At 42.0% G+C, this 16,737-nt stretch overlaps 1 protein-coding gene across 3 annotated transcripts in view; it reads right to left on the bottom strand.

Moving 5' to 3' along the window:
- Positions 1 to 6,215: 6,215 nt before the first annotated feature.
- Positions 6,216 to 16,737, bottom strand: part of LOC306939907 (CD209 antigen-like protein A) — an 85,551-nt gene continuing 75,029 nt past the window's right edge. Inside the window, exons 1-5 of one of the 3 annotated variants that reach the window (XM_079524714.1) lie at positions 13,068 to 13,201; positions 12,267 to 12,338; positions 10,663 to 10,802; positions 7,192 to 7,301; positions 6,216 to 6,753 (exon numbers count right to left, since the gene is read on the bottom strand). In XM_079524714.1, the coding sequence (XP_079380840.1) occupies positions 6,627 to 6,753; positions 7,192 to 7,301; positions 10,663 to 10,802; positions 12,267 to 12,338; positions 13,068 to 13,170 (552 nt within the window). In that variant the 5' untranslated portion in view covers positions 13,171 to 13,201 and the 3' untranslated portion in view covers positions 6,216 to 6,626. Of the gene's footprint in view, positions 6,754 to 7,191; positions 7,302 to 10,662; positions 10,803 to 12,266; positions 12,339 to 13,067; positions 13,202 to 16,737 lie in introns of those variants that run through there. The other 2 variants (XM_079524713.1, XM_079524712.1) reach the window with 2 other exon arrangements.

Genomic DNA, 16,737 nt, shown 5'->3' with positions numbered 1-16,737 from the left:
TCTACAAACTCAGTGTGAGCTTGTAGATCTCAAAAGTGAAAAAGGGCATGGCAGATGTCTTCGTGATGCTACAAGCTCATTGTGAGCTTGTAGATCTGCTAGTTTCAGCAGATTGCAGAATTATGCGGAATGTCCCATTTCACAATGCATACAAATCATTTGAAAATAGCAGATCTACAAGATCACAATGCATTGCAAAGTGACACAATGTGAGCTTGTAGATCTGCTAGTTTCAGCAGAATAATGCACTTCACGATGCTCTGGGACAGTGGTGGAAAGTAACTATGTACATTTGCTTAAGTAGCCTACTGTACTTAATTACAATTTTGAGGTGTATTGTTTTTTGTTGAGTATTTCCAATGTCCTATTTGAAAATAGTTCAGCTGTTGAAGTGGAGCTCATCAATGTCATTTTTTTTTTTTCATCGATAAATCTAAATGGAGGAGAGTGTAAATGGTAAATGGTGCATTTATATAGCGCCTTTATCCAAGGCGCTTTACATGGATTGTGCATTACATTCACCCACACATTCATATGGTGGTGGGAACCATGCAAGGCACCAACCAGCACATCAGGAGCAATTAGGGGTTCAGCGTCTTGCTCAAGGACACTTCGACACTAACTCTGGGGGAGCCCGGGTTCGAACTGGCAACCTTGCGGTTACCATCCAGCCACTCTACCCCCGAGCCACCGCCGCCCGAGTGAGTGAGAGTGTAAATGTGTCAAACAGCTGGACAGCTACAGTACATCTGCTCCATGCACCTCCAACACTCTATATTTAGAGTTATAATTCAACCCTGGAAAACTCACCTAAACACCCTGTAAACAAATACTAGGAGACTTGTAGCATTTATATTTTTAAGACTTGAATGCTACAAACAGGAAGGTAGGAGCGCACACCAGTAGTGGGGAGGTGCTGACCGCAGGAGATAACTATGACTATGAGAGAGGCCGCACAGGTTAACGGTGCCGGAGATTAGCTGTTCACAGACGGACGGACGGACGGACACACACACACACACACACACACACACGGACGGACGGACGGACGGACGGACGGACGGACGGACGGAGTGCAAAACATACTCTCTCCCCATGCCTTCGGCCTGGTGGAGACAAAAAGCATAAATCACAGACTAGCTCTGGTCCATAGCCTTCTACTGCTTCTACGATTCTGAATCGTAGAAGGCTATGGACCAGAGCTAATGACAGACATGCTTGGTTGTGTATTTAGAAGAACGTTGTGTGATTTGTGGTGCACATTTGTTTACATTATATTAGCTGTGGCCATATTGAGTTGTCATGAATGTCTGGTTGTTCTGCTCTTGGTCTCATTGGAATATATTTCTATTAAAATAGAAATTGAGGGGGAAAATAGCGGATCTACAAGCTTTGTAGATTAGACAGTTTCACTATTGCAGATATAAGTTCTCATGTAGGATACAGTTGTTTCTTTTGGGCATGTTTTCATAGTAGTACCTGGATGGTGTTGTCATGGTTACCAACATGATGATGAGAGAGAGAGAGAGCGAGAGAGAGGGAGAGGGAGAGGGAGAGGGAGAGGGAGAGAGAGAGAGAGAGAGAGAGAGAGAGAGAGAGAGAGAGAGAGAGAGAGAGAGAGAGAGAGAGAGAGAGAGAGAGAGAGAGAGAGAGAGAGAGAGAGAGAGAGAGAGAGAGAGAGAGAGAGAGAGAGAGAGAGAGAGGAGAGAGAGAGAGAGAGAGAGAGAGAGAGAGAGAGAGAGAGAGAGAGAGAGATTTGATATTGTTTTCTGTTGTATTATAATTGTCTCCAACCAGGCCGAAGGCATGGGGAGAGAGTATGTTTTGCACTCCGTCCGTGTGTCCGTCCGTCCTTCCTTCCGTCCGTCTGTGTACAGCTAATCTCCGGCACCGTTAACCCGGTCGATGCCAAACTTTGCACACACACTCCCTGGATGCCAACGATGAACCTCTGCCCCACATTTTCCAGAACGGCCTGTTATAGCGCCACCATGAGGCAGCTTTTCACATTTTTTACCTAAAACTGCACGATCTGCGTGAAACGTTGCATGCACACTCCCTAGAGTCCAAGGACAAACCTTTGACCTGCATTTTCCGCATCTGCCTTTTATAGCGCCACCAGGAGGCCGACTTTTGTAAAACACATTTTTTGATATTACTCCTCCAGATTCTGTCCAAAAATCTCACAAATCGTTACACAGTATCTCTATGGTCATGTGCTCAAGTCGGATCTGTCTGATATTTCATATTCCATCCTAATTGGCTATAATTGGCTTTCACAGTTTGCAAGATTGCCCCGTTTTCAACAATAGCCTCAAATCATGAACGCAGCATGCAATTTACGTGAAATCTTTCACACATTTTCTTACTAGGCTGAGGAATATATCCCACCCTTTTCACATTGGCCTGTTATAGCGCCACCAACAGGTTGATTTTTGCAAAACACATTTTTGGAACAAAATGCCTCAAATCATCCAATTGCCATCAAAGGCGTATGAAGAAATGGCAATCGGTACACATGATCTCTGTAGTCATGTGATCAAGACGAGTCTGTTGGATTTCTCAGATTGTACACTGATTGGCTAAGATTGCCTTCCAAAGTTTTCGGGAGTGGCCCGTTTTGTACAAAATGCTGCACATGTCCTGCTCATCCAGAATTCTATCCTCAGAGATGCTATGAGTGATCTGGCTCTGCATTTCCTCAACAAAATGAAGAAAATTGTTGCAAAAACAAATAAAAGAAAACATCCTCCTAAAGATTTTGCCAAACATCACACACACTCCTATCCTCCTGGTGGAGACCTGTGCCCGGAAGGGCACTTTTTCTAGTTGTTTCTGTTTTTGCTGCATTTGATGCTTTCAATGCTGTAGTTCTACCAGTGTTGATTTTCACAGATTGTTTTTATTTATTTGGTTTTACGGCGGTGGTGGCTCGGGGGTAGAGTTTCCGGATGGTAACCCGCAAGGTCACCAGTTCGAACCCGGGCTCCCTTACCCCCTTTTTGAAACTAGCTCCTTGCCACTCGCCCTACACACTTCCACTTGGTTTGAGCATACATATATAAATCATAGAGATGGCACTGGATGGGAGGGGAATCCCAGTGCCGTCTCTATGCTTTATATATCTATGCTCAAACCAAGTGGAAGTGTGTAGGGCGAGTGGCAAGGAGCTAGTTTCAAAAAGGGCCTGCAGAGTTAGTGTCGAAGTGTCCTTGAGCAAGACACTGAACCCCTAATTGCTCCTGATGTGCTGGTTGGTGCCTTGCATGGTTTCCTCTGCCATCGGTGTGTGAATGGGTGAATGAAATGCACAATCTATGTAAAGCGCCTTGGATAAAGGCGCTATATAAATGCACCATTTACTCATATAGCCTTTTGAATAAAACTTGTTTTAGTCATATTTAGTCAACTCAAATGTTTTTTTTTTAGTCAACTAAATAATCTAATTATCATAAGATATTTGACATCCAAAATACATTTTGGCAGGCCTTGGTGGTGTCGTAATGCCTGATTATGCACTTGGTTGCATGCTGAAAATAGCCGATCTACAAGCTCAGTGTGAGCTTGTAGATGTGAAAAAAGGCAATGCTGGTGAACTGTACAGGGCATGGCAGATGTCTTCGTGATGCTACAAGCTCATTGTGAGCTTGTAGATCTGCTAGTTTCAGCAGATTGCAGAATTATGCGGAATGTCCCATTTCACAATGCATACAAATCATTTGAAAATAGCAGATCTACAAGATCACAATGCATTGCAAAGTGACACATTGTGAGCTTGTAGATCTGCTAGTTTCAGCAGAATTATGCAGAATGTCCGTTTCACAATGCTCTGGGACAGTGGTGGAAAGTAACTAGATACATTTACTTGTATTACTTAAGCTCACCACTCCTGAATGAAGTGTCTGGTGCTGGGACTCTGGTGCAACGCACAGGTCCTGGGCCTGGTGAGAGCAGGAGTGGACCTGGTGAGGCGTATAGGGGCCCGGACAGGAGACAACCCACAGAGCCTAGTCCTTCCATGCACCAGAAGCGTCCCTCCCAGCCCTGGCAGAGTAGTTCCGGAGTGGTTCCAACGGATTGTGTGGCCCTGGTTTTGCCCTAGTGCGACGTAAGTCGGGACTTGATCACCCCGGCTGGGTAACCCAAGTGAAGGGTATGATGTTCGAGAGGATACGTCCCAGGTGTGCATCCATGCAATGTTTTTTTTGTTATAAGTACTGTACTTAATTACAATGTTGAGGTGTTTTTTTTTGTTGAGTATTTCCAATTTCCTATTAGAACATAGTTCAGCTGTTGGAGAGGAGCTCATCAATGTCAAATGTTTCCATCGATAAATCTAAATAAATCTAAACGGAGGAGAGTGTAAATGTGTCAGCTGCAGTACATCTGCTCCATGCACCTCCAACACTATATTTAGAGTTATAATTCCACCCTGGTATACTCACCTAAACACCCTGTAAACAAATACTAGGAGACTTGTAGCATTTATATATTTAAGACTTGAATTATTTACTATTTACATTTAGAGGCCAATATTGTACCATCATTACAGTATACAATATAGTAACTTCCTCCACTGGTGATGTCATCATCACTGTGTAATTCTGTACGGCTGCCTTTTCAGAACTTCTCATTTGAAGTCATTTACATATAATTATATTTAAACAGCGACTGGTATTGTCCAGATATGGACTAGTATGTAAATATCTGACGTTGTTCCTTATCTGTTGACCTACATTTAAAGAAGTCCAAACTCAGGGATGTTTATTATTCAACTGCACATCCTGTACATTAATGTAGTTACTAAAGTGAACTCTTTATCATATGAGGTACAGCAGTTTATATCAACTCCCTGGTGTCACAAACACAACATTGATGTGATCAATTCTACATGTTGAAATGTAACAGTAATTTACAGTAATTAGAGTTCATGTACTGTTTTATCCATAACATTCACTGTTTTAAAGGACCACTTCACCACTTTTCAACCTATCTTCATATAATTGGTCCTCAATCATGATAAAATGGCACAATGTCTTTCTACTCAGTCTAGGCTGTGGACAGTTCAGAAACCCGTCCACCAGTGACATCATCGATGGGGAATCCAAGCTAATATATACTGCAGGCTTTCTAGTCCTGAAAAGTTGCAATGCGAAAATGGAAGCAATCGTTCTCACGGTAATACAACTCCAAACATTTTTGTAAAGAAATCTTATTAAAAATAAATCCGCCTAACGATGATTTCACTGGTGGACGGGTTTCTGAACTGCCCACATCCCTCCTATGAGACACAGACTGGGTTCTGAACTGCCCACAGCCCTCCTATGAGACACAGACTGGTTTCTGAACTGCCCACAGCCTTCCTATGAGACAGACTGGTTTCTGAACTGCCCACAGCCCTCCTATGAGACACAGACTGGTTTCTGAACTGCCCACAGCCCTCCTATGAGACAGACAGGTTTTTTAACTGCCCACAGCCCTCCTATGAGACACAGACTGGTTTTTGAACTGCCCACAGCCCTCCTATGAGACACAGACTGAGTAGGAAAAAATGGTGCAATTTTATCATGATCATTAGTGAGGACCAATTATATGAAGATAGGTTGAAAAGTGGTGAAGTGGTCCTTTAAGCTCTGTCCACACGTACAAGGGCATTTACAAATAAACATAGCTGTGTGTGTGTGTGTGTGTGTGTGTGTGTGTAGGGGGGGGGGGGGGGTTCATCCACGCAAACCAGTTTTGACGAAAAATCGACTACCTTTTTCCACTGACAAACTAAATGGAAACTAAATAAAAACTATATGATGACTAAAACTAAGACTAAATATACTGACTGAAATAAAATGTTAGGAAGGGACTAGTGGACAAGAGATCCAGTATAAGTCCTTTTACAATTAGTTGCATGCTGAAAATAGACGATCTACAAGCTCAGAGGTTGTGGGCTTGTAGATCGGCTATTTTCAGCAAGTTATGCCGTCATTACGACGGCATCAAGGCCTGCCAAAATACATTTTGTTCGACTAAATCAACTGTAGATCTAGTCGACTAAAATCTTATATTTAGTCGACTAAAACTAGACTAACACATTACTAAATGTGCGACTAAAATGTGACTAAAACTACATGAAAACTATTCAAGAGACTATGACTAAAACTAAAATCAAAATTTGCTGTCAAAAACAACACTGACGGAAACACATTTCTGGCCATCTTTGAGAATCTTTGAGAATTATTAGTGAGGACCTATTATATGAAGATAGGTTGAAAAGTGGTGAAGTGGTCCTTTAACTGTAACAAACTGATTTGGACCAAACCCAGTTTCATCACAAACACTTTATTGATCTATCTGTCTGTGGTGTTAAAATGGAACAGATGGCTGTTATTCATTGATTACATGTTACATTACATAGTCTCCCCTTTATCTGAATAATGGAAATATGAATTATCCTCTTGAACCCCAGCATGACTATTATGGGGGGAACATTTCCCAAAATAGCAGATCTACAAGCTCATTGTCTATTTGAAACCCCCCACCCTCACCCCCCCACAGGCGGGTGGTAGCTCCAGGACCACAAAGGGTTAATCAGGTGCTGCACATACACAACTATTACTAGTTAATGCATAACTCTAGAAAACTATTTCACAAATCCAATAGGCTGTTACCCCACATGTACGGTCGTCCCATTCTCCATTATAAAACACAGCACAGTCTTGTCCTTCCCCACGGTCATTAGGCTGACCAGGCTTCCAGTACCTGTAGAAGGAGAAACATTAATACATTACAATACCTTCACAACAAGGATTTCATCTGAATGTTTAGTTTTTTTTAATCATGACTTCAAATTATATTACATTATATATTTACGTACAAATTAACTGGACAATGAAATAGACAACGGATACAGAGTAACTGTTGTATTATAGCCTTTGATTCCATTTAGAAATAAATATAAAGAGGAAATAATGTGAAATGTAGTTTGCTGAAAATAAATGTAGTTAAAATGTTTTCTTTAACCCATTCTGGGCGGGAACCCCTCTTGGGGTTCTGTAATACTGTATGTACAGTATTACAAAAATTAAAAAAATGTGATGCTGCTATATAATTATTTTAAGTTTCTCAGAAAACTTAGGTCAGTATTTAGAAGGTGTTTATAGAATCGGCCTCAGTAGAATAATGAAGGTAAAGTCTTACGTTGTGGTCAGTGGTGTTCCATCCACCCACTTCCACACTTGTTCTGTCTCTCTGTCGGTCAGTCCAAACCACACAACATTGTCTCTGCCAACGAGTCCGTCAACAAAGTCCTGGACAGACAAGCAGCTGGTTACTGAAGTACAATCTGTACAATACTAGATGTGTGTCTCAACTAGATGGAGTAGGTTACAGCACACACACACACACACACACACACACACACACACACACACACACACACACACACACACACACACACACACACACACACACACACACATTTTAATCATTTATTTATGTCCACATAAGAGATACAATACAAGGACACAAATATTTACAAGGTGCTGTACAGAGTGCAATCAGCAAATCCCGGACAAATACCCACACACCCTTCAGGGGTACAAGTAACAGCCTCTTCGCCATATTTGGCGGCAACCGATAGTAGAAGAGATTGCACAGAATTTCGCGAGCCGTTTGGCTGCTTTTTTTGGCATCCCAAGTTGTTGGAAGCCTCTTACAACCAGACTGTGTACGTGTCCTAGGCTGCCGAAAATAAACACAAGTAGATTGCACAACAGTCCTGTCAAAACTTGACTATTGTAACTCTCTCCTTACTGGCCTACCGGCATGTGCACTGAAGCCTCTCCAACTGATCCAAAATGCCGCAGCTCGCTTGGTCTTCAACCAGCCAAAATTCTCACATGTCTCCCCCCTGCTCCGCTCCCTGCACTGGCTCCCGGTCGCTGCCCGCACAGAATACAAAACTCTGATGTTGGCATTTAAAGCAACCAAAGGTATGGCTCCCCCATATCTTGCCAGCATGATTGAACCCTACAAACCCTCCCGCGCACTCAGATCAGCCAACGCAGGGAAGCTGGAAGTACCCTCACTAAAAACGCCGGGACAACGCTCCACACGTCCCAAACTCTTCTCCCTTCTGGCCCCAAAACTGTGGAATGCACTTCCCGTTGCAATCAGAACTGCAGCATCACTCCCGATCTTCCGCCGTAGTCTGAAAACCCACCTTTTCAGACTCCATCATGGCCCATAGCACTTACCCTACCCCCCTTAGACAGCACTTCTTAGACTTATATAGCATTTGAAACAGACTTATAGCATGTCATGTAGACAGCACAATAAGTGCATTGTATGTAGTCATAGCACTTCATAGTATATATGTACAGCATAGTATAGCATATATGTATAGTTTATATGTATAGTGTCATTATAGAGATATGTTCTAGTTATAGTTTATATGTATAGTGTCATTATAGAGATATGTTCTAGTCACGTTCTTAGCTTACGCATGTTTCGCGATAAATGCATTTTACATATGTGATGTATTCCCATGCTTTTTGTTCTTGCTTAATGTAAATCGCTCTGGATTAAGAGCGTCTGCTAAATGCCTAAATTGTAAATTGCACCTATAGCGTAGTTCAATGATGGTCTGGAGGAGCGGCTGGTACTTAATGACTTTGGTCATAAAGGCTTCCTCTAAGCTAGAATCAAAGGTGCAGGCCATTTCAAGAATGAAAACTGATCTGTTCTCTTCATTGACCACAACAACATCTGGTGTGTTAGCAGATAGATGTGCAAAAAAATCTGTATTTTCAGTTCAGAGTTGAAACATGGAAGTTTTGACACAGGAATGTTTGTACATTCTCACAGACAGTGCAAAATGTTTAGATATGTCCTTTGTTATGAGATCAACTATTCTGTCGTGGCGTGCTATGTAAAGCCCTTTATAGGCATAACAGCCATTCAGAATGTGTGACATGATTTCTGTAACAAGCCCTGTGGTGTGATGCAAGCAATGAGGTGCATGGGTGGAGGGAAACCAGAGGGAAAGGTTGAGTCTGGTGGGAAGGATCTGTAGTCTGGCTTTTACTGTAAAGGTGATAATGTCCTCATTGAGAGCTGTGTTCCTTATAAATGAATGGGAAACAGAATGGTCAGCATGGGGAAGGCAAGCCAGTTTCCCCTGGAGTTTGAGTCCAGTCCAGTGTTGTTGTTGCCGATGTTGGAACATATCCAACAGGGTCCGCCGGGCACCCTTAGGTGTCAACAGGTGGGTGTGTCCGCTGTAGGTCACTGTTGCTCTAACAGAGGTGAGAGGGTCAGTTATTATGTCCTCAGAGACCTCCACAGCCTCAGGGTCAGGCTGTGCCCACTCCAGGGACACACCGGCTTGGACGCAGAGGTCGTTCAAATCCGTCCAATCCGATGAGACTCCGAAGCCTGGGGAGCGAGTGTCCAGTTTCCCACTAGGTTTCCTTTTGAACCCAAGGAAGTGGGGCGGTGGCTCCCTGGCTAAAGGGACCTTGAGTCTCCTCAAATCGAGGAACAGGGAAGATCTAGCTAGCTCCCTAACATCTCTATCATCATTATTCAGCATGCTCAATAGATGTGATATGCGCATGCTGATATAAATCCATGACACATTCGGTACACCCAGCCCCCCCCCCCCACTGAGGATGGTGAATAATATCACGGGTGCTGTGTGTGTTCAGGGCAAACCACTTGCGTACTAAGCTCACTGTTTTATTGTTCATTTCGCTTAGCACCTTCTGCTGGAGGTGAACATTGGAGAAGAAGTGTTGGACTTTAGACGGTGCTATTGGTCTAATGGCCTCTAGCTTCATGGTTAAAGGTAGAGAGCATCTGTCAATAAGGTCCAACCTAGATGTGAACTCGGACAAGATGATGTTAACTTGTTCCTTCCATTCACCTGCAATGTTAAACTTATGCCCTAGATAGGAGTAGTATGTCTCATGAAGGGAGAACACACGTATGGGTTTGGTGGCTATTCTGAAGTCAGGGCATGTGTCGTGTTAGAGTGGTACCACCTATTTCCTCCGCTCCTTCTCTCATACAGTACAGCACATTTCATGTCTTTAACTTCCAGGCCTGACCATTCCAGAAATTAATCTGTCCTGGTGAGCATGTTTTTGATTACTTTCTCTTCCCTGGAAGCCAACTGGACATCATCTGCGTAGCCCTGTACTGGGTTAGGTGGAATCACACTGTGGGAGGGGGCACACAGACATAACCACTTTAACCACTGGTTGAGGGCAATTATAAAATGAACTGCGCTCCAAGGGCAGCCAGTCTTAATCCCTATCTTTAGAGGTATAGGTGGAGTTCGCTGTTTTCCACAGATAACCTGGATGGAAGACTCACAGTAAATATCTTTCACTACGTCGATGTACACTTGAGGTAATTTTATTTCCTCAAGTGACCTGATCATGACATCATGTGAAAGGGTCCCAAATGCGTCTCTAAAATCAAGAAAGACTGAGTACAGTCTACATGACTCGTGCTTGAAATCACCAACCCCTGTTTTAAGGCAAAACACATGCTCGTTCATACCCTGCCCTATATATGCTTTTTGTTTGCAAGACACACACACACACACACACACACACACACACACACACACACACACACACACACACACACACACACTCTTACCTGTTCTTCTCTACTGTTGATGACCATCAGATCGGCTCGTTGGTTCTGACAGTATTCTCTACTTTTCTGCCATGTTTTCGTTTCAGTAGACATGTAGTAACAGCTGTCTCCAAACTTCGTCCATCCAACGGGACACTGGTCTAAAAACATCAAACAGGACATTTACTGATGGATTGTCAATGTACTGATAATCAATTCTAACACATACAGTTGTAATAATAATAGTAGGCCTAGTCAGAGATGGAGTGGAGGGTAAAACTATTCACTTATTATATCAATGGTGTTTTCTACTATTTAGCCTCAGTGATGTACCCGAACGCGTTCTTTGAACGATTGTTCACGAACGCGTTCCTATTTCGGCTGAACGTGAACTGAACGTACTGTATTTCTGCCTGATGAACGTCATTGTGAACACGTTCATTTCTGGCGTGTGTGAACGTCACTTTCTCACGTTCAACTTCGTTCAAAAGTGAGTGAGCCTTCCAGGCGAAACCCCAGCTAAACCACACCCTAACCACTCCTTAATATCTAGCGGAAAACCCACCAATAAGCCCTTATCCAACACAAATTAACTAATCTTTCTCAAGCCGCACAATTTCACTGGAGCGCGCAGCGTGCATATGCACGCAGACAGCAGACACATACAGTCCTACATGTCCCGACCCAAACACTGAGGAGGTAAAGTAAACGTGTTTATAATGTGCCACGGAAAATAGATTCCAATTGCTTGTTATTTTTGCGGTATGTCGTACGTGTCCAACTGTCCATACATAATCGCCTCGTTCGGCCAACAAAATATATCTCCCTCCCTCCACAGAAGCACAGTGATGCCTGATTTATTCTTCGTCGTACACGTGTTCCATGCTGAAAATAGTTGATCTACAACTATTTTGTAGGCTGTGGCTGTGAGGCTGTGAGCTTGCAGGCTGTAAGAACTGAGACCCTTCACAATAAAAGCATGTAGCTTTCACAAGTTGGCCCATAATAAAGACAAGGAAAAGGATCAATCCTTAAATTCGGTGGCATTTCACATTGCAAAGAGCTATTTCTTTCCCAAAATGTAAAAAAGAAATCACACCCGTGTGAACTGAGTGGTGCAACCACCGGCACACGGTAACTCTGTCATTTCTCAACCGTTTCGGACGCGGGGCGGCTTCTATATGGCTATGGGCTGTGGCAATAATAAAAAAAATAAAGAAAAAAGAACTAAAATAGTTCATTTTTTGGAACCATGAACTTTAGTTCAAAATGTTGAATTAGGAACTATGAACAGAACTAGTTCCTTTTTAAATTTCTGAACTGTGAACTGAACTAGTTCATAAATGAACTTTCCCAACACTGTTTAGCCTATCCTCAAGTATACCTTTCTGGTATTTCAGTGAAGTATTTCAATGTTTATAATACTGTATACTACTACTACTACTACTACTACTCTTAGAGGAGAGTATATAATAAGATTTGTTAAGATTTGTGTATCAGCAGTAGTGATGGGTTTACTCAGATTTTCTACCTCTAAATCCCTGGTAATGATTACAATATCAATAATACACAATTTAATATTTATTCAAAATCGTGTGTTTAACTTCTCTCTCCTGCTGTCTTACATTTCAGCTTCTTTACTTCACTTTTCAGTTGGGTCATCTCAGCCTTCAGTTGGGTCATCTCCAGGGTCAATGCTGCAATGTAGTACCAAAAGTAGAAAAGACGCAGTACAGTAGTAAATGTACTTAGTTACTTTACACCAATGACAGTGGTGAGATGATGAAACATTTGAGACACATTCCACGTTGAAGTAAAATCTGATTAGACATTTTGATATAGGCCTACATTTTATCAGACACTGCCATATAAACTCATTGTAACTTCAAACTCCATTTTAACCATGTTAGAGTTACTGAAGTGAAAACACGTCTCTGCTTCTGGTAACTGTCCCTCTCAAGCTACATTCAAACCTGCATAGTTCGAGCAGCGCGATTACATACAAAGTCAATGAAGCGAACGGCTGCGCCCTTCACTTCACACATGTGTGATTTTATTTACACATTTACACTCTTTTCCTGCGCGACCAAAGTGAAGCGATTGAAGCGACTGGAAACCAATGTATATCCTAGGGTCTGAATGCACCTTTTTTAAACATATTTTTTTAACATAAGTCCTAGTAGTACAAAGTACTAGTAGTAAGGTTGAAATCTCTTTTTTGCAAGTAGAAATATATCCGGGTCTTACAGGGTTAATGAATGTTAGACTCATTGGAAACAAATGTATATCTTCAGGTCTGAATGCACCTTAATGAATGTTAGACTCATTGGAAAGACACGTCCCTGCTTCTGGTGCCGTGTTTTTTCAATTACTGTTTTCATTTAATTTTCAATTTTCAATTACCTCTGAGACGTAAACATACTGACCTGCATGCTGTCCTTCCAGTTGGCTCTTAAACCTCTGGAACTCCCCGCGGATGTCATCGGCCTTAGCCAGACAGAACAGCAGAAGCAGCAAAGCAGTCTTCATGGTGAAGTCCAGACTGTGAGGCTAACATGCATGACAGCCTGTATTTAGTGGAGGTTTAGACACTGAATATTGATCGGTTCGTTCAGGGGGGGAGTGACAGCTATATTGTATTCCTGTTTGCTGTTTCTCATTGGATGGAGGCGTGGAGAAGCATGTTTAGATAAGAGAGAGAGAGAGAGAGAGAGGGAGAGAGGGGGAGCGAGGGAGAGAGGGAGAGGGGGAGGAGTAAGGTATGTGTTCCTAAGGCTGCATGACAGTGGTTCTCAAAGTGGGGTCTGCGGACCCCCAGGGGTCCTCGAGGGTCCTCAGCAAAACGAGGAACAATTTAAACCTATGTTATTTGGTTCATTACAAGCTGAGCTGAACATTTAAAAATAGATGCGTAATTGTGAAGAATTTAGAATAATGGGCCCGATTCACTAAGCAACTTATGCTCATATTTTGAACGTACCGTGATTTCCAACAGTTTCTACAGTTTCTACTTCACGTGATTATTCATCTTTTTTGGGGGGGGATGGAGGGGGGAGGGGGCGTGACCTTGGCCGTAGGCCAGGCACCACTGTAGAGGCTCCAACGCATAATATCTGGGTGGGGCATGCATTTCCAACTTGCATAGTTCCAAGTAGGCCCACCTAGATATTATGCCTGTGTCCCTTTTATGCCCATATATGTAGTTCTTTGTCAGGCATGCCCTTCACTGTTTTGCAATAACACTGAATATTTTGTAATGATGTTGACAGTGTGTAAACACGTTGGTGTTCTCAGGGGCTGATAACTCAGCCCCTCTCAGGGGCTGCTCCATGTAGCTCAAAGGTTCACTCAATATTTAATTTGAACAGCAGAAAGAGACCTTCAGTGTTTCCCCCCAAACACACACACACACACACACACACACACACACACACACACACACACACACACACGTGTGTGTGTGTGTGTGTGTGTGTGTGTGTGTGTGTGTGTGTGTGTGTGTGTGTGTGTGTGTGTGTGTGTGTGTGTGTGTGTGTGTGTGTGTGTGTGTGTGTGTGTGTGTGTGTGTGTGTGTGTGTGTGTGTGTGTGTGTGTGTGTGTGTGTGTGTGTGTGTGTGTGTGTGTGTGTGTGTGTGTGTGTGTGTGTGTGTGTGTGTGTGTGTGTGCGTGTGTGTGTGCGCGCGTATGCGTGTGTGCGCGCGTGTGCGTGTGTGCGCCCGTGCACGTGCGTGCGTGCGTGCGAGCGTGCCTGTGTGCGTAAATAACCACTTATTTTTTCACGCACTTTTCACGTGGCCACCTAGCCATAGCGAGGCCCATCTAGAATCGCATTTCTGGCTGCGCCACTGATGCACGCACGCACGTTTGTATTGATATACACGTTTGTATTGATATACACGTTTGTATTGATATACATGGGGACGTTTGTATTGATATACACGTTTGTATTGATATACATGGGGACGTCAACACGTTTGTATTGATATACACGTTTGTATTGATATACACGTTTGTATTGATATACATGGGGACATCAACACGTTTGTATTGATATACACGTTTGTATTGATATACACGTTTGTATTGATATACATGGGGACATCAACATCACGTTTGTATTGATATACATGGGGACATCAACAACGTTTGTATTGATATACATGGGGACATCAACATCACGTTTGTATTGATATACATGGGGACATCAACGTTTGTATTGATATACATGGGGACATCAACATCACGTTTGTATTGATATACATGGGGACATCAACATCACGTTTGTATTGATATACATGGGGACATCAACGTTTGTATTGATATACATGGGGACATCAACGTTTGTATTGATATACATGTTTGTATTGATATACACGTTTGTATTGATATACACGTTTGTATTGATATACACGTTTGTATTGATACACGTTTGTATTGATATACATGGGGACGTTTGTATTGATATACACGTTTGTATTGATATACATGGGGACGTTTGTATTGATATACACGTTTGTATTGATATACATGGGGACGTCAACACGTTTGTATTGATATACATGGGGACGTCAACACGTTTGTATTGATATACATGGGGACGTCAACACGTTTGTATTGATATACATGGGGACGTCAACACGTTTGTATTGATATACACGTTTGTATTGATATACACGTTTGTATTGATATACATGTTTGTATTGATATACATGGGGACATCAACACGTTTGTATTGATATACACGTTTGTATTGATATACACGTTTGTATTGATATACATGGGGACGTCAACACGTTTGTATTGATATACACGTTTGTATTGATATACACGTTTGTATTGATATACATGGGGACATCAACATCACGTTTGTATTGATATACATGGGGACATCAACACGTTTGTATTGATATACACGTTTGTATTGATATACACGTTTGTATTGATATACATGGGGACATCAACATCACGTTTGTATTGATATACATGGGGACATCAACAACGTTTGTATTGATATACATGGGGACATCAACATCACGTTTGTATTGATATACATGGGGACATCAACGTTTGTATTGATATACATGGGGACATCAACGTTTGTATTGATATACATGGGGACATCAACGTTTGTATTGATATACATGTTTGTATTGATATACACGTTTGTATTGATATACATGTTTGTATTGATATACATGTTTGTATTGATATACATGGGGACATCAACGTTTGTATTGATATACATGTTTGTATTGATATACACGTTTGTATTGATATACATGTTTGTATTGATATACATGTTTGTATTGATATACATGGGGACATCAACGTTTGTATTGATATACATGTTTGTATTGATATACACGTTTGTATTGATATACATGTTTGTATTGATATACATGTTTGTATTGATATACATGGGGACATCAACGTTTGTATTGATATACATGGGGACATCAACGTTTGTATTGATATACACGTTTGTATTGATATACACGTTTGTATTGATATACATGTTTGTATTGATATACACGTTTGTATTGATACTAGAATTTCGCGGGCCTTCGGCCCGCTCATCCCAGAGTTGCGTTGCCCCGCGTTGCGATACAGAAGTCCACAGATACAGAAGTGCACAGTGACACGCGTTGTATGCAGCTGTTTTGTGTTGCAGCGCGCGTGTGGTGTTGTTGTTGTTATCCATATATGCGCCTCGGTTCGTCCCGTTTGTTCCACGCCAGGTGTCGACGCAGTCGTTGGCGCAAATTTCTTATTATTTTAACTGTGTATGTAATCGCGGCTAGTAGCACACAATTTTTTTTAGGAGCACGATGAAAAGTTATCAAATAATGTGTTTGAGGGCCCTCCTATATACAGCTTTAGTCCCCACACGTCTCAATATTTGCCATTGACAAAGAACAGAGAAATTAGGTCGAAATGCCGCTAAATATGACGTAAATTAAAATGTATTATATATATATATTTTTTTAATTGAATGTAAATACTTTACTTATAAAAAAACCTGGCAACCCGCACCCCGCGGTCATTTTCCGCTAACCTGAGCGGTGCTCCCTAGCCTGCTGGAGGGGTTCACATCAT

This window comes from Electrona antarctica, assembly GCF_951216825.1.
Source record: "Electrona antarctica genome assembly, chromosome: 16".
NCBI classification, from domain to species: Eukaryota; Metazoa; Chordata; class Actinopteri; order Myctophiformes; family Myctophidae; genus Electrona; species Electrona antarctica.
This window is presented reverse-complemented; position numbering and strand designations above follow the sequence as displayed.